This window comes from Triturus cristatus, chromosome 1_1, assembly GCF_964204655.1.
Source record: "Triturus cristatus chromosome 1_1, aTriCri1.1, whole genome shotgun sequence".
Taxonomy (NCBI): domain Eukaryota; kingdom Metazoa; phylum Chordata; class Amphibia; order Caudata; family Salamandridae; genus Triturus; species Triturus cristatus.
The window spans coordinates 962,208,950-962,232,314 of NC_140579.1; the positions used below are offsets into that span (position 1 = coordinate 962,208,950).

Consider the following 23,365-nt stretch of genomic DNA (forward strand, 5'->3'; position numbering starts at 1 on the left):
CCATCACTGTGTGTACCGTGAGCCATACTCTGCCATCACTGAGTACCATGAGCCGTACTCTGCCATCACTGTGAGTACCGTGAGGCGTACTCGGCCATCATCCGTGAGTACCATGAGCTGTACACTGCCATCACTGCGAGTACAGAGAGCCATACCTTGCCATCACTGAGTACTGTGAGCTGTACCTTGCCATCCCCGTGAGTACCGTGAGCAGTACCCTGCCATCACTGAGTACAGTGAGCCGTACCCTGCCATCACTGAGTACAGTGAGCCGTACCCTGCCATCACTGTGAGTACCATGAGCCATACTCTGCGATCACTGTGAGTACTGTGAGCCCTACTTTGCCATCACTGTGAGTACTGTGAGGCATACTCTGCCATCACTGTGAGTACTGTGAGGCATACTCTGCCATCACTGAGTCCCTTGAGCCATACCCTGCCATCATGGTGAGTACTGTGAGCCATACTCTGCCATCACCGTGAGTACTGTGAACCATACTCTACCATCACTGTGAGTCGTACTCTGTCATCACCGTGAGTACCATGAGCTGTACACTGCCATAACTGTGAGTACCGTGAGCCGTACCCTGCCATCATTGTGAGTACTGTGAGCTGTGCCCTGCCATCACCGTGAGTACCGTGAGCCGTACCCTGCCATCCCTGTGAGTACCGTGAGCCATACCCTGCCATCACTGTGAGTACCGTGAGCCGTACCTTGCCATCACCGTATCGTGGGCCATACTCTGCCATTACTGAGTACCGTGAGCCTTATCCTGCCATCACTGTGAGTCCCGTGAGCCATACCCTGCCATCACTGTGAGTACCGTGAGCCGTACCCTGCCATCACCATATCGTGAGCCATACTCTGCCATCACTGTGAGTACCGTGAGCTGTACTCTGCCATCACTGTGAGTACCGCGAGGCGTACTCGGCCATCACCCGTGATTACCATGAGCTGTACACTGCCATCACTGTGAGTAGTGTGAGGCATATTCTGCCATCACTGTGAGTCCCTTGACCCATAGCCTGCCATCACGGTGAGTACCGTGAGTCATACTCTGCCATCACCGTGAGTACTGTAAGCCATACTCTACCATCACTGTGAGCACCATGAGGCGTACTCTGCCATCACTGTGAGTACCATGAGCTGTACACTGCCATAACTGTGAGTACCATGAGCTGTACACTGCCATAACTGAGTACCGTGAGCCTTATCCTGCCATCACTGTGAGTCCCGTGAGCCATACCCTGCCATCACTGTGAGTACCGTGAGCCGTACCCTGCCATCACCATATCGTGAGCCGTACTCTGCCATCACTGTGAGTACCGTGAGCTGTACTCTGCCATCACTGAGTACCGTGAGCTGTACTCTGCCATCACTGAGTACCGTGAGCTGTACTCTGCCATCACTGAGTACCGCGAGGCGTACTCGGCCATCACCCGTGATTACCATGAGCTGTACACTGCCATCACTGTGAGTAGTGCGAGGCATATTCTGCCATCACTGTGAGTCCCTTGACCCATAGCCTGCCATCACGGTGAGTACCGTGAGTCATACTCTGCCATCACCGTGAGTACTGCAAGCCATACTCTACCATCACTGCGAGTACCATGAGGCGTACTCTGCCATCACCGTGAGTACCATGTGCTGTACACTGCCATAACTGTGAGTACCGTGAGCCTTATCCTGCCATCACTGTGAGTCCCGTGAGCCATACCCTGCCATCACTGTGAGTACCGTGAGCCGTACCCTGCCATCACCATATCGTGAGCAGTACTCTGCCATCACTGTGAGTTCTGTGAGCCATACTCTGCCATCACTGTGAGTTCCGTGAGCCATACTCTGCCATCACTGTGAGTTCCGTGAGCCATACACTGCCATAACTGTGAGTACCGTGAGCCGTACCCTGCCATCACTGTGAGTTCTGTGAGCTGTACACTGCCATCACTGTGAGTTCTGTGAGCCGTACTCTGCCATCACTGTGAGTTCTGTGAGCCGTACTCTGCCATCACTGTGAGTTCTGTGAGCTGTACACTGCCATCACTGTGAGTTCTGTGAGCCGTACTCTGCCATCACTGTGAGTTCTGTGAGCCGTACTCTGCCATCACTGTGAGTTCTGTGAGCTGTACACTGCCATCACTGAGTTCTGTGAGCTGTACACTGCCATCACTGTGAGTTCTGTGAGCTGTACACTGCCATCACTGAGTTCTGTGAGCTGTACACTGCCATCACTGTGAGTTCTGTGAGCTGTACACTGCCATCACTGAGTTCTGTGAGCTGTACACTGCCATCACTGTGAGTTCTGTGAGCTGTACTCTGCCATCACTGTGAGTTCTGTGAGCTGTACTCTGCCATCACTGTGAGTTCTGTGAGCTGTACTCTGCCATCACTGAGTTCTGTGAGCTGTACTCTGCCATCACTGTGAGTTCTGTGAGCTGTACTCTGCCATCACTGTGAGTTCTGTGAGCTGTACTCTGCCATCACTGTGAGTTCTGTGAGCTGTACTCTGCCATCACTGAGTTCTGTGAGCTGTACTCTGCCATCACTGTGAGTTCTGTGAGCTGTACACTGCCATCACTGCGAGTACCGCGAGCCGTACTCTGCCATCACTGTGAATTCTGTGAGCTGTACTCTGCCATCACTGTGAGTTTTGTGAGCTGTACTCTGCCATCACTGCGAGTACCGCGAGCCGTACTCTGCCATCACTGTGGGTACTGTGAGGCATACTCTGCCATCACTGTGACTCCCGTGAGCCGTACCCTGCCATCACTGTCAGTACACTGCATTCCTAGCGAGAGGAGATCGTCTGCGGTCCGCCACATTCAGGGATGCAAAGATGTTTTGGCTCCTCAGGGCTCGCATGAGGAAAGTCTCTGCAATGTTCTACGCCCTCACAATTTTTTCTAAGGGAACCCGCTCTACGGGAAGTTCCGACCAGAGGAGCATGAAACCGAAACTGGCATCCAGGGAGGGAAGTTTGAAAGGCCCGGTTTTCACTTTTCGAACACATTTCTTTTGCGGTATAAATGCGCCGCGAAGCCGAGAAGATGTCCGAGAAGACGAACTCAGGGAAGAAGGAGAGAGTCGGAGGCAGGTGAGTGTCTGCTCTGCTCCAGGGTTTGCTGGACAGACAGATTTCCATGTGTCCGGAGGATGTGGAATGAGCGCCTTCTCTCATTGCTTCCCACAGCGCTACTTGTGAGAATGATGATGATTGTGTCCCAAAGGAGCGTGATGGGGGCGTGGCTGCTTCTCTGCTGCTGCTACTCGGCCCTCGGCACGAGCTGCAGGTGGCTGCAGCCCGGGCAGGAGCTGCTGAGCAAATGGATCCTCCTCAACTTCGACAGACTGGTGAGTGGGCTTCGAGGCGCTTCTGTTATAGTGGCTAATAATTCATGCCTGCTATCAGTGCCTAGAGGAGAGACTCTTTCTTAAGTCCCATGTATAAATGTACTACTATTGATTCCAGTGATGTTGAGCATCTTCTCCTGGTGCAGGGCATAGAACAGGTGCATTCATAGTCCCCTGAAAGAGGCTTCCTTCATGCGGGCAGCTCTGGTGTAACTCTAAGAGCCCGATTTACTCACACTTTCTTCCGGAGCAGCGACTCCCAAAGTGACGCACAGCGGCGTAAAGATTTTTAGGGGGGGATTTACTTTCTAGAACAGAACTTGTTGCCAGTATGATTTAGTTGGGGGTCCACGGAGTTATAAGGTTAAGGACCACTGATTTAAGGTATTCAGTTGAGTAGAGACCCAGCCATTTCATTATTTATATCCTGATTACACCAGGCACACACTGGGCATGCACTAAACATGGACTGGCACTACATAATGTATTGTAGAACCACAAAGCTTTGTATCCTTTGTCAAGTGTCTGCCAGAGAAAAATGATTGGCTGCATTTTAAATTGTTGCTAAACACACTAACAAAATAAGTAGAAACAGCTGTTAATGACACCACAATTTCAAAAGCAAGTGCATCAGCACAATTCTTACACTCGTCTGCTAGACGCGCCACTTGTTAATTCTGCTGATTTACATGGGTGCTCCATGTCTTAGAGTCGCTCTTCAGGTATGAGTGGCCACTTCATTTAGGTATAACCGAGGGGTCTTGACACGTTATGCCCAAACATTTCTAGGGCTTTATCTGAACATCAGTGGGTGGACAGGAGGGCTTGTCTTCAAATTTTGGTTTTCCATACATTGCACTGATTTTGACCCTATGTCTGCATTTATATTTAAGTGGTGGAAAAGCCCTCCCTTCTGCTTTGTCTTATTCACAATACCGGTCTATTTCTTTCACATGGTTAGGTTTTAAATACATTTATCTTTTCAAAGGGATAGAGCGTCCTTAGAATTTGGAGTTTCCCTTCTCCAATTTCATCTTTATTGGTCACTTATGGTCGTAAAACTGCATGTCCTCACTAAACATCTTTAAGCATCAAAGCGGTAGTTTCTAACCCCTCACATTCTACCAGATAGAGGACTCTGGTACTATTAATCAGCTTCAATGGTTGGTTAAAATTGGTGGATTAATTGCCTTGTTAGCAATGTTTACAGCAGATGATATTTTTTTGTAAATGCGTCCCTTACCATCTCTTGTTATCTAGTGTTGGTCTGAAACTAGAAGTAGAGCCGTTCTGGAAGCAGCATGCACAATGTGAAAGGGCCCCTAAAAGCTACGCGGAGATATGATCAGCGGCGGGGTTACTTTCAGGTGAGGAGCCCTCATGCAGAAGAGTCAGGCCAAGCAACCTGAACTGCAAAGAAAGAACACAGTTCTGTTGGCAGTGAGCAGCAATCATGGTGGCAAACACCCTATGACCGTAGAGTGCCAGTGCAGAACCTGAAGTGGATGGAGTGAGGGCTGTGCTTCTCAACCACTGAAGACTCTGTGCTAGGGTCTGACTTTGACTAAATAGGAGAACATATATACCAACTTTGTTAAAGTAAACCATGTCATTTGTGATTACAAAGAGTAGAGGCAAGCAATACTAGACATTTTAAGGTCAAACAATGAAAACACAGTCTAGCAGAAAGTGAGGGAAGCAAACCACAGTGAACACTTCACCCTGCTAGTACTAACGTTAGACATACAATGCTAACTTCTAAAAAGACAGAATACCCTACAAGGGGCCGATTGAGACACAGGAAATATCAAAAATAAGGAAAGAGCACAGGTGGCGAGGGAAGATGTTTTTAGATCTCACACTGGGAAGCTGAAACATGATGAAATTTAGCATAATAAGAATCTCACCCACAGCAAATTATTTGGGTCCTGCTGTCTTAGCAATGAGAACTTGATCTTCAGAGTAGAATATATGTTTGCTAGACTCGAACTCCTCCAAAATAAAACAAAGAATCTAGAGGGAGACATTTAAGAAATTAGTAGACTTCAGAAATAAACGACCTCCAACCTTATGAACATAGTGAGAAGCAGCAATATCCACAAAAGCAGAGCTACTGGAAATCATACTCTAGCAGCACCATTTAAGGGTTTGGGTTTCACCACGGCATAAAACGAAGAAAATCCTACTTATGTCATCGTGGTTAGCATTATTGAGAATCAGAAGCTAAATCAGGTGGATGACCCCCTCAATGCTGACAAATACCATGGAATCTGGTTGAAAATGATGGATATAGAGCAGAGGAATGGAAGAGGTTCAGCATTGATATTTCACATCACTCACCTCAGCAACAAAGATATTATTTTATTGGCTGCGAGTAGGAGAAAGTTAGTAGGATGAGAAGACGGATTTCGTTCTCTTATTCGTTATTTAGTGCCGAGGAGTTGAAGCCATGCTGGCCATACCTTACCAAGCGTTGAGTGGCTGGACACAATTTTAGGGATGCTGAAAGCACAAATGTACTCTAAGATGAGCTGAACATGCAGATGATGGACAAGGGGTGGCAGATTGTACTGCAATAGACGAGGGAGGATGTCTGCCACTGCGCATGGTGCTTGGTCTTTCCGATTTCACGTCAAGAAGGGACTAAAAACATTGTGCAATTATTTTTTTGCAGAGGGGTGCGGGATGCACACCTCAACATACATTCTTTGATTAAATCGACAGAATTCGAACATTGTGGATGTTTTCAAAGCATTTTTGTAGCAGTTCAAAAATAGTCGAGCAATGACACAAATTAGGTAAAACTCCATTAGTATCTTCAGGAATAAGAGACAGGTTTGACTTGATATTTCAGTGGGTAAAAATCTGTTCAATTTGTCTAATTTGAGCTCTCGCATTCCAGACAGTATAAACTATCTGATTGCAAAAGGCCTGTTGTGAACTTACAGTGGACTTACAGCCCACTTAAAAGCTTCCAGTTCCTTACAATTTATTGTCTTTATTGTCACTTTCATTTGCTTGCTTATGTGATGGTTTGTCTTGTTCTTCATTTTTCTCTCCCCTCGACCATAGCCACTTTATCATCGTTTTGACTGTTTGATTTGTATTCTTCCACTGCTCACTTTTAGGAAATTACTTTTTTTCTTTTTGCTTAAGCACTCCATGAGAGTGCATGGGCTTTGCAGCTCTCAGCCTTTCATGCTTTCCCCCCTCCAAATATCTACCACCTATCCAGGTTGCTGTCTCCCTCAAGGGCAGCTTTCTCTCTCTTGTGTGCTTCTCCCTTGCAAACTCTCCCTCTGCCAGGTGTTCCATTTTGTTCTTACCCTTGTGTGCTTCTCCTTACCCCATGTTGCTTTTGGACTCATTTGCTGCTTTCCCCCTGGTCTCACCACCTGATTCTCTGTTGCCCCCACGCCCCAGTGATTTTTCATTTGTATTTCGTGCTTTTGTGCTAAAACAATTTTTTGTTTGTTTAATATCCGATCTAATGGCATCTGGTACCCACATCACTCTGTAGGCACGCCCATGTGTGGTGACAAGCCATCGTGCCATTTTGCCAAACTGCACTGGTACAGATAATTGATCCAAAAGGCGAGACCTATTGGCTTTCCCAATGCTTTTTACCATAGCTTACGAAGCACACTTTCTCACATACCAGAAAGGGAAGTTGTTCTCAATAGCTCTCACTTGTCAACGTTTGTCCAGGCTCTTACCTCTCCCCACCATGCAGTTTGATTGTTGACAATGCCCCTAGCATACTTTCTCGCAGAAGTGCCACATTAGCTTCCAAACTCTTACATGCTGCTTCTTGCATAGGGTCAGGTAGGCAGACGAAGAGGCTACAGTGGACTCGAGAGCCAAGAGCAAAGCACTTGCTCTAAGGCTATTACAGCCCAATTCATCAGTCCTTGGAAGGAGGCAAGCAGCTTTCACGTACAGGCCTGGCCACGCATTTAGCAGTAGGCCTGTACCTTCCACAGCTTTCTTTTACTAGGAGTGGAGGGACAAGTGGGAAGCCAGGGAGGCTGCAGTGAATGGTCATTATTGTTCCTACTGTCAATAGGTTCTTGCACAGACTCACTCACGTGAACCTACCGCAAGCATTGCACAAGTGAGCCTTCTGACTGCACCGATGGCACAGTTCACAGCATTGTCAGCCCTTACAAAGACCGGCCACAGGCATCACTCAAGCCGGCAGCTCCAAAATATCAGTGTTCTTCATGCAGCTCACCAACACGGTTTACTCATACTGACCAATCACAGTCACCCCATCGTAGGCACAGGCACAAGTCTTTCTTTCATGGACATTGCACATTCATTGCACCAACAGGTCTAGAGTATTGCTGCATCTGTAGTGAAATCCCCTTGAAAGTGATTTACCGAAATTTCGAGGACAGAAATATCATCCTCTAAAAATATCAACTTTAGAATATTGTCTACCAGTATATCATCAAGTTACATATAAATGTACTATTCTTAAAACGACACCTACATACCTAGGTTTATATGCATCCTACAGACCAATATTTCACCTAAACATGGACGCAAAGATGTATAATGGAATCTCTGCATACCGACTAGGGCCACTGATGCCCAGCCTAAGAGAACCAGGTCAGTCTGGGCTCCGAACCCCCAACCCGGAGAGGTTGTGACAACAGCACCTAACATCTTGCACATTATAGGCAACATTAACAGGACTCAGAAGAACGCCGTATACTGAGAATTGATGCTGGGAGTCTGATTGATTAGGTCCACTGGTCTTTTGGAAAGCACTCAAGGTCTTTGGTTTGGGTCTTATATTTTGAATGCGGATGTTCAGTGCCTAAAGGTCTCATCACTACAGCTATGTGTACACAAACAGCAGCAAGGCGTTTATGATGTATGCAGGCAACATTTTACTATCATGTACCGGAGTTTTGGGGCTTCAAAGTTCTCAGGTTTGAGTATACATTTTCAGAAATCCCAATCTTTGAAAAATTCTGTCCTACAAGAACAGCAGAGAATATTACAGCTAATGCATGTTCAGTGGGACAAAAATCCTCTCTTTTCTAGGGGTCATGCCTGCATCTTCCATGGATATGATGGTTTTATGCTTACTCACTGTTAACAGTGCAACAGGACATACAGACATGGCACATGGGTGTCTTTTCCCTGCCACGCAGACTAGCAGCAGTAAAAATGACAATGCTACTCAGGGTAATATTTCTGTTTCTAAGGTTTCTTCCGCAAGCACCACATTCAACAATCAAAAGGCTACAAGGAAGAACTGAGAACTTCATCTGGTCCGGGAAGAGGCCCAGACTTGCCAGGCAGATCACACAACACTACCTGGAAGAGGGAAGACTCGGTCTCTGGAATATAATTTAATAATACCAATAAGCCCACCCGTGATATATGGTGGAATGGGGTAGAGCTGAGCCAGAGAAGAGTTGGTGCTTCACAGATCAAACGATTGCTGGCACCCACATATGAAAAGTGCCATGTGCTGTAGAGGAACATAGGGTGGGGCCTTACTCGTCCCTGGTGGTGAGGGTAAAACTGGTGGTCTGGGATAAGGTGGCAGTGAAGAAAGGCCTCAACAGACATCCTTTCAGACACGTTCCACCTCCTGTGCACACACCAGCGTAGAGAATACCCCGGGCCAGAGAAGGCGAGAAGCAAAATTATGCAGATCTTTAAGGGAGAAAGAGTGGAGGAAGCAGACCACAAAATTAGTACCACATTTAGAAGCACACGAGGTAGAGGGAGGATAGTGAAGGTGGCCACAGTCTGGTGTTATATTTCAACAAAACTCCACAAATGGGACACACACAAACTAAAACTCTGCTGGCCAACATACGGAGGTACGGGCATGCTACTAAATTTAAAGTTCCGCAACTCAAGCTCTATTGGGAGGAGAAATACCCAGACTTTCCGCATAACAGACATCCCCACTCCATTCTGTAAAGGATGAACTGACATCACTTGTGCCCAAAAACAGGCCATCACTGCATTCGGGGGGGGTGGATAGACCCGAGCATAGAAACCGCCCCTTTTATGTGATAAAAAGTGACGCACCAGCGGCGCAAGTGCTTGTAATTCGGCCCCCCATGGGTTTATTGACTATGGAATTCTTGGCCATGGAAAATGTATCAATGGTGCTAGACAAGTAGAGTAAGGGCCACAGAGAGCTTTGCTCTTCGTTCTTTGATTTCCCGGTGGACGAATTTAAGGAGCTCTCTTGCTCAAGGTACCCGAATCCAGCAGATAAAACGACAGAGCATCGGGACGTAAAGCTGATAGCTGGGGGCGTGCAAGGGAGGCCTGCAAGGGAGGCATGCAAGGGCCAAGGTGGTCTGGACACGGGAAGTGACATGACCTGGGGAGGCGTCCTTCCATCTCTCAATACTAGTGTGTTTAGAGAGTGAAGATGACCCGCCAATCGAATGAGAGGGAGGAGTAGGGATGACTTTACTATTTTGGGAAAGGTTCAAAGATCATGGTTACTGCTTCCCTGCCTGACTGTAGATGCAGGTGGGAGTATGTGTAAACTGATTCTCCTCAATAATTTCCCCATAAATCAAACTTTAAAACTAATAATTTCAAATGAATTAAAATAATTTTAAAATACCGGGGCAGATTTACAAGCCCCTTGCACTGCCAATATGTCACTTTTTTCTGACGCACTGGCAGCACGTTTGTCTGCCTCAGTGCTTAATTTGAGCTGGAGCTTTCCGGTGCTAGCACCAGCACTTAATTCGTTTCTGGTGCTCGGCACCTAATTGTCAACACCATACTTAGAACAGTCCACCACTTGGTGGTGCTGTTGATCTAATTTAAAAATGAGCAGAACAACGGTAGTTTAGGAATACAACATACATCAAAATTGCTAATACCGGCCTCCCCAGCCATTCCTTTAGCTTTGGGGACCTGGAATAATCTGAACTGTCGCATTTACATGCGAGAGAGATGGTTAGTTGTTGTTTTGGCAGCGAAGACAAGGGCGATGGGTGGTGCAAGCTGCAGTGGCCTCCTGGTCAGAGCCCTGGCACTTAATATTTTACAAATTAAGCACTGCTCTGCCCCATATTTACAAGGACAGGAAAAGCCACCCTGTGTAGCTTTTCCTGTCCATGTAAATACATCCTCTTTATACGCATCACTTTGCGTGAAAGGGGCGTTTCATGGGTGTTGCTGTGGGTTTACCCACGTAACACCCATGGATCCACACACATTTCCAGATTTACGAGGATTCGTAAACGTGGACATGCGTCAGTATGCTACGCCACCCTAGGGGTAGAGTAGCGAGGCACAACGAGGTGAAATGTTTTCATTTCTCCTTGTTTCTTTACTCTTTCACTGCGTGCTGCAGTCTATAGCACATATTAAAAGAGGAAAATGCCTATAGTTATTCTTTTTGTGCAGGAAGGAGCCCCTTCCTGCACAAAAACAATCTCCCCCTGGCGCAGGCATCCTTTCACCATGGTGCAAGATTGCCTTCACCGGCACAAGGCAGCCGTTTGTGCGTCAGCTCAGGGAAGAGCATAGGAATGCGACATATCATTGTAATTATGTCACATTCATTTGCTTTGAAAGTGCAGCAGCGTGGCGCAGCCAAAGGGCTTGCGGTGCAACGCTGCAGCACCTTCTTGTAAATCTGCCCCACGCTATCCACAAAATCCCCCAATAAACCTGTCACATTAAATAAAATACATAAAAATAATGTAAAACTCAGTTTACAAATGTAGCACATACAATGCTTAATTATTAACTAAAAATAAAAAGTAAAACACGCACAATTTTCTTTTGTAGCTTTCGCCTTAAAATGTCGACGCCTGTGCACAGTACTGCTGTCCATGGTGTTGGGATTATGAGTTTGTCATCTAAAACTAAGAATCAGACGTTTCACCCAATAAATGTCAACAGGTCAAATCCATCAAAATTTACATAGTGAAAACTGCCCCGTAAAAAAAAAAAACAAGATTTGGCGTAACAAGGCTCAACTTCCACATGCTCCTCTCCATTTCAATGTAAAGCCTCGTACTAGGCGACAATTCACAACTAGTAGTAATACTGACATAAGGAGGGCCGTTATGAATTGTTAGGTCACTTTGTATTTGAATGTTGTTTTCGCACTGATCACCTGGGCAACCGCAGACATATGACTGTACCGTGGCACTAGTGCCATGTACTGCACAAACTTCCGAAATGTTGGTAAACTTGAACCGGGCACTATTAACATTTGCGCAATGCAGCCCTTGATGGAAACCAGAATGAAAACTGCAGTCTCCCCCTTTCACAGACAACAGTTTATGCCTCACACTAATCACTTCTTGAACAGCACAGCGGTGTGCTCGAGTGCAGAGTGCACAGGCCACCCCCAAAGGGGGCTAGAGAGCCGGCGCCATAACGAGCGCCGTGCCCCCGGACAGAAGCAGTTTGCGGCCGTTTTTTGGCACGCAAAAATGCCCAAGTACGAAAAAACACCCTTGCCCCCCTCGTGGCGGCCACCAAAGAGGTACCGCCCCCCCGGCCAATGGAGGCCCAGGCGAGATACATACCCCCCAATAGGTGAAAGCGCCTACCTGGGCTGGAAAGCAAGGGGTGGAATATAAGCACTGCTCCCCCAGGTAAGCTCCTATTTTCACGGAGCGGGGGAGCAGCATCGGCACCAGAACTTTTTGTGGGGAGTTCGTTTCTCGAGGCAAAGCCCAGCCCGGCCGAGAGACCACCGCTGCTGCCCAGAGAACAGAGCTGAAGCAGGTAGGAGACGACCAGGAGCCTACCCCGCTTCACCTTTAGGGAGGCGGACCCCAGCCCGAACGAGAAACAGCCGCCTCAGCCCAGGTAATGACTGGGGGCCCACCCCGCGTCACCATCTGGGCGAGCAGAGGCCGTGGTTAGTGCAGCGTGGAAAAAAGCCCGAGCCAGTGGGGAGAAGCAGCGGGTCGCCGCCGTCACCGGAGGGTCGCTGGAGCAGCACATCCACGAGCTCGCTGCGAGCTCGCTGCAAGCCCGCCGGTCGCGCATCACGCTAGAAGAGGCAGCGGGCAGCAGATGCGGTGAGCGGGCCGGGTGCGGGCTGCCAGGGAAGCGAGGCCAACACTTACCGAAGCGGGGAGCGAAACAGAAGGCTCTCCCTTCGGGGGATCACTTGGTCCTGGCACACGGACCCGTTTGGCCGAGAGGGCATTGCGAGTTACTGCCAGCACGCACCACGAAGCGCTGGGGATGCGCGACGCCTCCTCTTGAGTGTCCAGTAAGGAGTGGAGCACGTGCAGCCAGAGGGAGAGCAAACAGAGAAGCGGCTGGTGAATTAAAGGGACAAGCTCCATTTACGGCAGCTGCAGCCATAGTACCCCCAGGGGCACCCCGCTTTCCCCCCTTCCCCAAATTAGGTTACCCAATGAAACACAAGAAACAGTTGTAAGTGGGTAACAAATGCTGCAGGTTTATTACATAATTCCAGTATATGTAATGGGTGGGTTATCTTACGGGCGATCCAAGGGCAGGCGACCATCTACTTCACCTGCCCGCCTGATGAGCCGGGCAGCGCGGGAGCGAAGCCCGCAAGTGCTGCCCCCCAAGTGATTCTTTCTACGATCACGTGCCGTTGGTAATTCTACTCACGCCCCCCCTCTCGGGGCGGAGCGTCGCATAGCAAGCCCCCGGTTGTTCAGGCCCACAACCGCCCGCAGGACTAGCGGGGCGCCGACCGGCTTCCGGGACCTCTCTGGAGGCTCCTCGTTTTGGCTCAGGCACCACGTGGTGCCGCGCAGAGGTACTCTTTGTACCGGCCTGCTTCCAGATCGCCCTGTAACTCCGCCTGCAACGAAAAAGGAAAACATTACAACGCTCAGAAAACCCCCCCCCCCAACCATGCCTACGCCGGGTAAGCGGTAGGGAGGGAAAAGGCGAGGTGGGCGACAAAAGAGGTCGCCAGTGAGGGTGGGGGAAGGCTAAATAGCCTCCCCCTCACACCTGGGCCCGGAAGTGACGCGCATTGCGCGTCACTTCCGGCCCTGACACGGAGGGGGGCTCCAGTCTGTGTCCCTGCCCCCCCCCCCCGAAGGGAGGGAGTGGGGAGGGGTGACCGGGGCCCCGGGGCCACTAAGGCGCCGACCGCCGAGTGGCCCCCTGCGGGGGCCGCGGTCTGCGGCATAGTACCCCCAGGGGCACCCCGCTTTCCCCCCTTCCCCAAATTAGGTTACCCAATGAAACACAAGAAACAGTTGTAAGTGGGTAACAAATGCTGCAGGTTTATTACATAATTCCAGTATATGTAATGGGTGGGTTATCTTACGGGCGATCCAAGGGCAGGCGACCATCTACTTCACCTGCCCGCCTGATGAGCCGGGCAGCGCGGGAGCGAAGCCCGCAAGTGCTGCCCCCCAAGTGATTCTTTCTACGATCACGTGCCGTTGGTAATTCTACTCACGCCCCCCCTCTCGGGGCGGAGCGTCGCATAGCAAGCCCCCGGTTGTTCAGGCCCACAACCGCCCGCAGGACTAGCGGGGCGCCGACCGGCTTCCGGGACCTCTCTGGAGGCTCCTCGTTTTGGCTCAGGCACCACGTGGTGCCGCGCAGAGGTACTCTTTGTACCGGCCTGCTTCCAGATCGCCCTGTAACTCCGCCTGCAACGAAAAAGGAAAACATTACAACGCTCAGAAAACCCCCCCCCCCAACCATGCCTACGCCGGGTAAGCGGTAGGGAGGGAAAAGGCGAGGTGGGCGACAAAAGAGGTCGCCAGTGAGGGTGGGGGAAGGCTAAATAGCCTCCCCCTCACACCTGGGCCCGGAAGTGACGCGCATTGCGCGTCACTTCCGGCCCTGACACGGAGGGGGGCTCCAGTCTGTGTCCCTGCCCCCCCCCCCGAAGGGAGGGAGTGGGGAGGGGTGACCGGGGCCCCGGGGCCACTAAGGCGCCGACCGCCGAGTGGCCCCCTGCGGGGGCCGCGGTCTGCGGCATAGTACCCCCAGGGGCACCCCGCTTTCCCCCCTTCCCCAAATTAGGTTACCCAATGAAACACAAGAAACAGTTGTAAGTGGGTAACAAATGCTGCAGGTTTATTACATAATTCCAGTATATGTAATGGGTGGGTTATCTTACGGGCGATCCAAGGGCAGGCGACCATCTACTTCACCTGCCCGCCTGATGAGCCGGGCAGCGCGGGAGCGAAGCCCGCAAGTGCTGCCCCCCAAGTGATTCTTTCTACGATCACGTGCCGTTGGTAATTCTACTCACGCCCCCCCTCTCGGGGCGGAGCGTCGCATAGCAAGCCCCCGGTTGTTCAGGCCCACAACCGCCCGCAGGACTAGCGGGGCGCCGACCGGCTTCCGGGACCTCTCTGGAGGCTCCTCGTTTTGGCTCAGGCACCACGTGGTGCCGCGCAGAGGTACTCTTTGTACCGGCCTGCTTCCAGATCGCCCTGTAACTCCGCCTGCAACGAAAAAGGAAAACATTACAACGCTCAGAAAACCCCCCCCCCCAACCATGCCTACGCCGGGTAAGCGGTAGGGAGGGAAAAGGCGAGGTGGGCGACAAAAGAGGTCGCCAGTGAGGGTGGGGGAAGGCTAAATAGCCTCCCCCTCACACCTGGGCCCGGAAGTGACGCGCATTGCGCGTCACTTCCGGCCCTGACACGGAGGGGGGCTCCAGTCTGTGTCCCTGCCCCCCCCCCCCGAAGGGAGGGAGTGGGGAGGGGTGACCGGGGCCCCGGGGCCACTAAGGCGCCGACCGCCGAGTGGCCCCCTGCGGGGGCCGCGGTCAGCGGCATAGTACCCCCAGGGGCACCCCGCTTTCCCCCCTTCCCCAAATTAGGTTACCCAATGAAACACAAGAAACAGTTGTAAGTGGGTAACAAATGCTGCAGGTTTATTACATAATTCCAGTATATGTAATGGGTGGGTTATCTTACGGGCGATCCAAGGGCAGGCGACCATCTACTTCACCTGCCCGCCTGATGAGCCGGGCAGCGCGGGAGCGAAGCCCGCAAGTGCTGCCCCCCAAGTGATTCTTTCTACGATCACGTGCCGTTGGTAATTCTACTCACGCCCCCCCTCTCGGGGCGGAGCGTCGCATAGCAAGCCCCCGGTTGTTCAGGCCCACAACCGCCCGCAGGACTAGCGGGGCACCGACCGGCTTCCGGGACCTCTCTGGAGGCTCCTCGTTTTGGCTCAGGCACCACGTGGTGCCGCGCAGAGGTACTCTTTGTACCGGCCTGCTTCCAGATCGCCCTGTAACTCCGCCACAGCCCTGGAGGCGGCTAACCGTCGCTGCCAGGGCCCCCCACCAACCCGCTATAGTCTTACCTGCACCTCTCCTATCTAGGGCTTCCTGCAACTAGCTGGAAGGGAACCATCCCTGCAGACAGAAGAGTTTGACATTCTGCCACCTCATGACAGTTTGACAGTGCTCGCGGGACTCAAACCCTGTGAGATCCCTTATTACCACAGGCCCAAGACTTACCAGTGAGCTATAGCTCCTGGAGTTGAAGATGGCCCCATCTATGTCCCCAATCCCTAGACGCTATCCTAATCGGATAGGGTCTGTTGAAATAAAGGGGCATGTGAAGATGTGCAATAACTATTCGCCCCCCAGCGGGAAGGTTACACCTATTCACAATCCTGGGCCTGCCCGCTTTGACTATTATGACGAGAAGCGTTTTACTTAACATTTGCCTGGGCCTATCTCCAATTGATGGTGATACACCCAGCTGAAGGCCAGAGGCCCGCCTAAGGAGCCTATTCACTTGTTTTGCTACCCGGCTCCCTTCTGGGAGGGCCACAGAGTTAGGGCAACGCGTGTGCTCCCAGGGCACGGTGCTGCTGGAAAGCAGATATCTGATACTCACACGCTGGTACCTTATCTGTTGCTAAATGCCCTACTGCAGGAAGTTTCCCAAGAACCGAAGACTTCGCGGTCCCACCTAACTTGATCCCATCACCTGGGGGGAACCCAGTGGTGGCAGGACCTGCATGGTAACTCCATCCCGGTGTAGCTATCGCTTATTTGTGCCGCCGAAGCAGGCAATGCCCCCTTAGTCTCAAGTTCTACCCCTAGAGGATAACCTTGGGGGCAGACAAGTCTGTGGGAACCAACCGGAAACTTTGGTGCAAATACCGGCCCTATTCTGAACGTAGCGAATGCTGCACGGTCAATAATGCCCTGATGCCCTGGGGCTCTACGTGGTCTTTACCAAACTTTGAACGACCGCACACTTGCTATATAACAACCATACCACCCACAAGCCGGGTGGAAGGTCTTCATTGAAGCAACCCGAAATCTGTCTTTGGTTGCAGGGGAATGCCCCCCAAAGTACATCTGGACCTATTCCTATATTGTTCCTTCAGCTACTCCTCCTGCAGGCCTAACTCTTGGTTATGGTGCCCAGCTCAGTGTTCTGCAGGCCAATCGGCCTAGCCATGAACTATCGGTCGATTTGAGACAGAGGTAAACCACGGGTTGCAATCCGCTCGCGAGCGGCGCACCCGCAACCACTTGGACAATCACGCCGGTAACCTTGTGCCGTGATTTAGGCCCTAGTGATGCGCTATGTGGTGACCACTTATTCTTTTGCCGCTATGTCAGTGCGTCCCCGTATTCAATGCGATTGGGGCACTGAGCTGCACCCATATCTAACCCCTCTAGTGGCTCAATCCAGACTTCCTTTAGCATTAGATAATAACTACCATTCTATCTCGGTTGCGTTGCCCTGCCCGACTAGGCACCCACCCGGGTGTCTAGGTTACAGTTAGATATGTGTGAGTTCCCCATATCAGTGACCGTTGAAGGCGGCCCACATAAGCATGTTGGCGGGGCCAAGTTGCGGGCTTAAGCATACCTCTTTTAGACTGTCGGCAGCGACCCGTGTTTAACTGTTACTAACATGGCAATGACAGTTCTACGTTAGGACTATCCCCACACTGGTCCGCCCTGCCCAAGGACTGATGCACCTGGGAGGGCGAGGCCGAAAGCAATGGGGGTGGGTATCGAGACAACAACAATGACAAGCGACCCAAGCCCCCTTTCAGCAAAAAGGTTGGAGACGAGCGACACGTGGTCACGTGTGGTCAGGATCGGACTGCGCGACCCTTGCTGTAATCAGCACTTTTATGTCGCACGAACTCGACCCGAAGGTAATGGCGCGCCGCTCATGAGCACCGTATATACATACATCATCAGGCACGTGGATAATAATTATCTGGCCAGAGTCACCGCGTGACCCGCCCGAAGGTGTTGGGAGTGCAGTACATGAGCCCCGTATTTACATACCTTATTCGGGCACGGTCGATTAGTGATTAGCTCAAACCGTACTGCGCACCAAATTATTAGAGCGCCGGACACAAGCACCGACCAAATAACCCATTCAGGTGCAGGAGGAGTCGTAATGCCCGGAATCGCCTAATGCGCGCGAATGTGGGCACGAGCAAATTCTTGTGAGTAATACATGTACCTGTATCATGTGTCTGCATCATAGGAAGCCTAGCCACCACATGTTGCCTATTTATCTAGCGCGCACTCGACCGGAAGGTATTGGTGCAAATTTTGTGAACAATGCCTGCACTTGTATCAAGTATCTGCCTTATAGGAAGCAGCACATACGTGTTGCATATTTGTGTCGCGCGAACTCGACGCCAAAGGTATTGAAGCGCTGTATATGAGCACCGTATTTACACAAGCCGGCACGGGGAGAATAGGGGATTCGTACCATATAACACGATCGCCGTGCCCGGCCACACGAACACCGCACCAGATTAACCCTTGAGGTGCGGGGGGGATTAGTAATACCCGTAATCGTGTGATGTGGACAGTGCATGTCTTGGTATCATGTATCCGCCTTATAGGAAGCCTGCAATTACATGATGAATAGTTATATCGCGCGAACTTGACCGGAAGGCATTGGAGCACTTTAACATGAGCACCGTATTTATATTACCTCTTCAGGCAGGGGGTGTTTACGACATTCATACCATATTACCCGCTCCCCGACCGAATCGCGCGAGTACCGCACCAGATTCTCCATTGAGGTGCGGGGGGGGTTTATTAATGCCCGTAATCGCGTATGTGAAAATTGCATGCACTTGTATCATTTATCTGCCTTATAGGAAGCCAGCAATACATGTTGCATAATTATATAGCGCAAGCTGAAGGTGTTGGAGCGCTTTACCTGAGCACCTTATTTACATTACACATTCAAGCACGGGCAGCTTACAAGATTCGTACCATACTAACGATCCCCGTGCCAGGTCCATTGTGCCTGCCGCACGCAGCCCACTGCATGCCCCCCCCACCCTCAACGACAGCGTAGCCAACGGGAGGGGGGGTGATAACCTTAACCAGGGAGCGCCACAGGTGTTGCACCGCCCGCGATCAGCGGGGACCCCGGCAGCTCCCAGCCTTGCCATGCTGGTGTATTGGGGCCGTGAACCCACGCTAGTCTCCTACCGGCTCCCACGGCACAGGGTATGCGGCTTCTTAGCCGGCCGCACCCCCCTTAATTTACTTTGCTCGCAAGGCCGACCGCCATTGCGAAGTATGCCCCGCGGGCGAAAGGCCGACGGACACGCGATCACTAAAATGTGTGCTCTGCCGGACGGTAATCGATCCTTTACACCGCACTATAGCTCCCGCGTGCGACGCGTGAGCAGGGGTGACTTAAACCATGCCTACGAGACCCCCGAAACCTAAGATGCGCGGGGGGGGGGGGGTGAAAGGTACACCACGAAAGGTACGCCGAGTGGCCCCCTGCGGGGGCCGCGGTCAGCGGCAGACACACAGTGAACAAGCATTTACAATGCAATGGTCTCGGCATTGTTAAAGTTAGAGCTATTGGCATTGCTCCTGACATTGTTTTTGTTTTTAAAACATTTAAAGAAACTGCATTGGTATTTACAATGTCAATAGCTTAATCACTCTCAAATGCAAGACATATTGCATTTGCACCCACACACAGAGCCACACACACAAAGCCACCCACACACAGAGCCACCTACACACACACAGAGTTACCCACACACAGAAAAAGCCACAACGCATAGAGCCACCTACAAATAAAGCCACCCACACAGAGCCACACACAGAGCCTCCCACACGCACACAGAGCCACCCACACACACACAGAGCCACCCACACACACACAGAGCCACCCACACACACACACAGAGCCACACACACACACAGCCATCTGCGCTCCCTCAGCCAGCTTGTGAGTGTAACGTCCCATGTGCTTGTGCTGGCGTCACTAGGATAAGCTAGTCCCCATTGTTTGGTTTGCTGCGCGCGTTAATGACAGCTTTGCGGTAATTGTTCATTGTATGTGTAAGACCTGGGGTCTCCAGGCCCTATGGGGCGGTAACGTGACACGAGCGGTCGGGCCACCAAAGGTCTGTGTGTAAAGCAACCATACAACACGCACCTCTCATGGGACAAGGAACACACACAATAAGTGACGCCACACGGTAGGAGTTAAGTAAATACTCAAGTTTATCCAAGCAGATCACGTTAGATGCAGTTCATGAGGTAGCAGTACATTTCATAAGCTGGTGATACCACAAATGACATTCATAACAAACCAGTACTGCCTGAGGTACCACTACCCTTCACCTAGAGGTACACACGCGCTTCACGTTCCTGTAGCGCCTTAGGGGGGGGTGAGGATGGCGCTAGGCGCGCTAACTGGTGACGACCTCAGAACGGGGCATCTAGCACAGAGAGCTACTCGGAATAGATGTCATTTAGTATTTCATTATGAACATGAATAACAGCGTGCTACTCGTGATCAATAGCACGTAGCACTTCAACATGGGCGTAAATAACAGCGCGCTACTCGTAATCAATAGCACGTGGTACTTCAATATGGAACATGAATAACAGAGCGCTACTCGTAATCACCAACACGTAGCACTTCAATATGGCACATGAATAACAGAGCGCTACTCGTAATCACCACCACGTAGCACTTCAATATGGCACATGAATAACAGAGCGCTACTCGTAATCACCAACACGTAGCACTTCAATATGGCACATGAATAACAGAGCGCTACTCGTAATCACCAACACATAGCACTTCAATATGGCACATGAATACCAGAGCGCTACTCGTAATCACCAACACGTAGCACTTCAATATGGCACATGAATAACAGAGCGCTACTCGTAATCACCAGCATGTAGCTCTTTGATATGGCACCTGAATAACAGAGCGCTACTTGTAATTATGGACATTGAGCACTTCAATCCGGCACAGGAATATCAGAGCGCTACTTGTAATTATGGACATTGAGCACTTCAATGTGGGGTAGGACAGTCAATGCGCCTCACGAAGCTTTTAGCGGGAAGCACCCGGGACGGGAGGAGCGAGTCTCTCGGCTCCGGTGCAGTTCGTAGGGCACCTCGCTTCAGAGCAGTCGCGGGGGCACAAGGAGAGGATCCCTCGGCGGGGTCTCTCCGTCGCGCTGGCAGGGGGAACTCCCACGGAGAGGGGACCCGGGCTGAGGGTGCGGTGCGGTTCCCGACCAGTAGGGGGCGCACCAGGGGCAATCCCAGCCTCTGGGCTTACCTCGTTCTCGGCGTCAGCCGGCGTCCGCTCCAGCGACGATGGGGGAACTCGGCCCCAGGCCTCGCGCACCTTCTCTCACAGCTGCGACGGCAGCGGCAGGGCCCCGGGCTTCTCGACTCTGCAGGGCACTTCTTCCGGCCTCCGGGCCGCGGCGGTGAGCGCGCTGGCTTCCACGTCACAGGGGGGGGGCTCAAGTTAAGGTGGGGGACTCCGCGCTCAGCGGAGCACGCTGCCGAGGGTCCCAGGCCAGGTCAGGGAGCGCAGGGGTCACAGCGCTAATACCTGGTCGATCCCCGGTGGCTCTTCAATCTGCTTTGCATACGGCTTCAGGGGTCAGTCTGGACACGCAGTCTCAGTGCTTGGCATATAAGTTTAAGAGTTCAATCTGGACACGCAGTCTCAGTGCTTGGCATATAAATTTGAGAGTTCAATCTGGACACGCAGTCTCAGTGCTTGGCATATAAGTTTGAGAGTTCAATCTGGACACGCAGTCTCAGTGCTTGGCATATAAATTATGTTCTCAGATGTTAGATAAAGGCTTGTTGGCGCAGATGTATCTGGCGCCCTTACAGGGGTTCTGTTACAGGGGGGTAGGGATGGAGAGGGCGACTAGATCCTTCCTAGTCAGGCTGGGCAGAGAGTCTCTGGGTCCTCCTACTGCTGGGCAAGATCAGTGGGTTTCACAGGGTCCCTCACTCACTTAAGAGGCAGCACCTAAATCCTGTCACTCTCAGAGGCATAAGTCCCTGGCTAGGCCCTACCGCCTACACTCCTGGTGGATTCTTCCAGCTCTGCTTCACCCCAATGGCCAACTCACCACAAAAAGTTCCCTCCCTCACTTAAGTAGCTCTAGGTCAGGTGACCTCTGGCCAAGGCGGCAAAAGAAAAACCACACCTCCCTTCTAGAAGGTTCCAGCACATTCCAGGAGCTTCCCCACTCTACCTATGGGACAAAAAGGCGGGCTGGAGTCGCAACATTGTTGTGGGGTTCCAGTCAGCTCCTGGCAGCTAGGGTGCTACTATGAAAGACCACTCTGCAGTAGCAGGGGCCTGTGGCAGCCATCTTGGGAGAAGGGAGCACCTGCACCTTAACACTGATTGGCAATGAAAAGGCACCCGGAGACCTAGTCCAACATAAAAATGAGGGTGAAAAAAATGAGGCAAAATGGAAGGGGAGACCACCCTAGGGCTGACAGGTCCATCATGCGCCCCCCCCAGCCGAAAGAGGGGAGAGCTACCCAACCTCTAGGGAGTTCTCCTTACTAAGGCGGAAAAACCTGGAGAGACCGTCAGCATTGGCGTGGTCAACTCCGGGCCGATGTTCCACCCGAAAGTCCATCCCCTGTAGGGAAATGGACCACCTCAACAACTTGGGGTTTTCGCATCTCATCTGCATGAGCCAGCGAAGGGGCCGGTGGTCGGTCTGAATAAGGAAGTGAGTGCCAAAGAGGTATGGCCTCAACTTCTTCAGTGCCCAGACCACCGCGAAGGCTTCTCTCTCAATGGTGCTCCATCGCCGTTCCCGAGGGAGGAGTCTTCTGGATATGAAGGCCACTGGTTGATCTTGGCCCTCGGCATTGAGTTGTGAGAGCACCGCACCTATGCCGTGCTCTGAGGCATCTGTCTGTACAATTAATTCCTTGCTGAAATCTGGTGTTGCTAGTACTGGAGCGGTACACATCGCATGTTTCAGCGTGTCAAAGGCCTCTTGGCATGCAGCTGTCCATATGACCTTGCTTCTTTGAGGTCAATTCCGTCAAGGGGGCTACGATGGTACCATATCCCTTGACGAACCGGCGGTAATACCCAGTGAGGCCGAGGAAAGCTCGGACCTCTGTTTGGGTCTTGGGGGGCTCCCAAGCCAAGATGGTTTCGATTTTGGCCTGGAGGGGTTGCACCTTACCTCCGCCCACCAGGTGTCCCAGGTACACGACAGATCCCTGTCCAATCTGGCACTTGCTGGCTTTGATTGTTAAGCCAGCGCATTGCAGCGCCTGCAATACCTCCTGGAGGTGTTGCCGATGGTCCTCCCAGGTGCCACTGAAGACAGCTATGTCATCCAGGTAGGCCGCTGAGAAGGACTCCAGGCCAGATAGTACCTGATTCACTAACCCCTGGAATGTGGCCGGAGCATTTTTGAGCCCAAAGGGCATCACTCGAAACTGGTAGTGGCCCTCGGGGGTGGAGAACGCTGTCTTCTCCCTTGCTCCATCGGCCATGGCAATCTGCCAATATCCGGATGTCAGGTCAATGGTGCTGAGGTACCGGGCGGCTCCCAGCCGGTCCACCAGCTCGTCTGCACGTGGGATGGGGTGAGCATCTGTCTTCGTGACAGAGTTCAACCCCCGGTAGTCCACACAGAACCGAAGCTCCGGTGTCGTAACCGGTGGGGCCGCTTTCGGCACCAACACCACTGGACTAGCCCACGGGCTGCTGGAAGGTTCTATCACCCCCAGCTCCAGCATCT

General features: G+C 51.6%; 1 protein-coding gene across 1 annotated transcript in view; it reads left to right on the forward strand.

Moving 5' to 3' along the window:
* The first annotated feature begins 3,048 nt into the window (after positions 1–3,048).
* The window catches only part of LOC146871390 (interferon alpha-17-like), a 55,504-nt gene continuing 35,187 nt past the window's right edge, over positions 3,049–23,365 (forward strand). The window contains exons 1-3 of the mRNA XM_085646920.1: positions 3,049–3,095; positions 3,192–3,352; positions 11,970–12,097. Coding sequence (XP_085503046.1) covers positions 3,049–3,095; positions 3,192–3,352; positions 11,970–12,097 — 336 coding nt within the window. The remainder of the gene's footprint in view (positions 3,096–3,191; positions 3,353–11,969; positions 12,098–23,365) is intronic.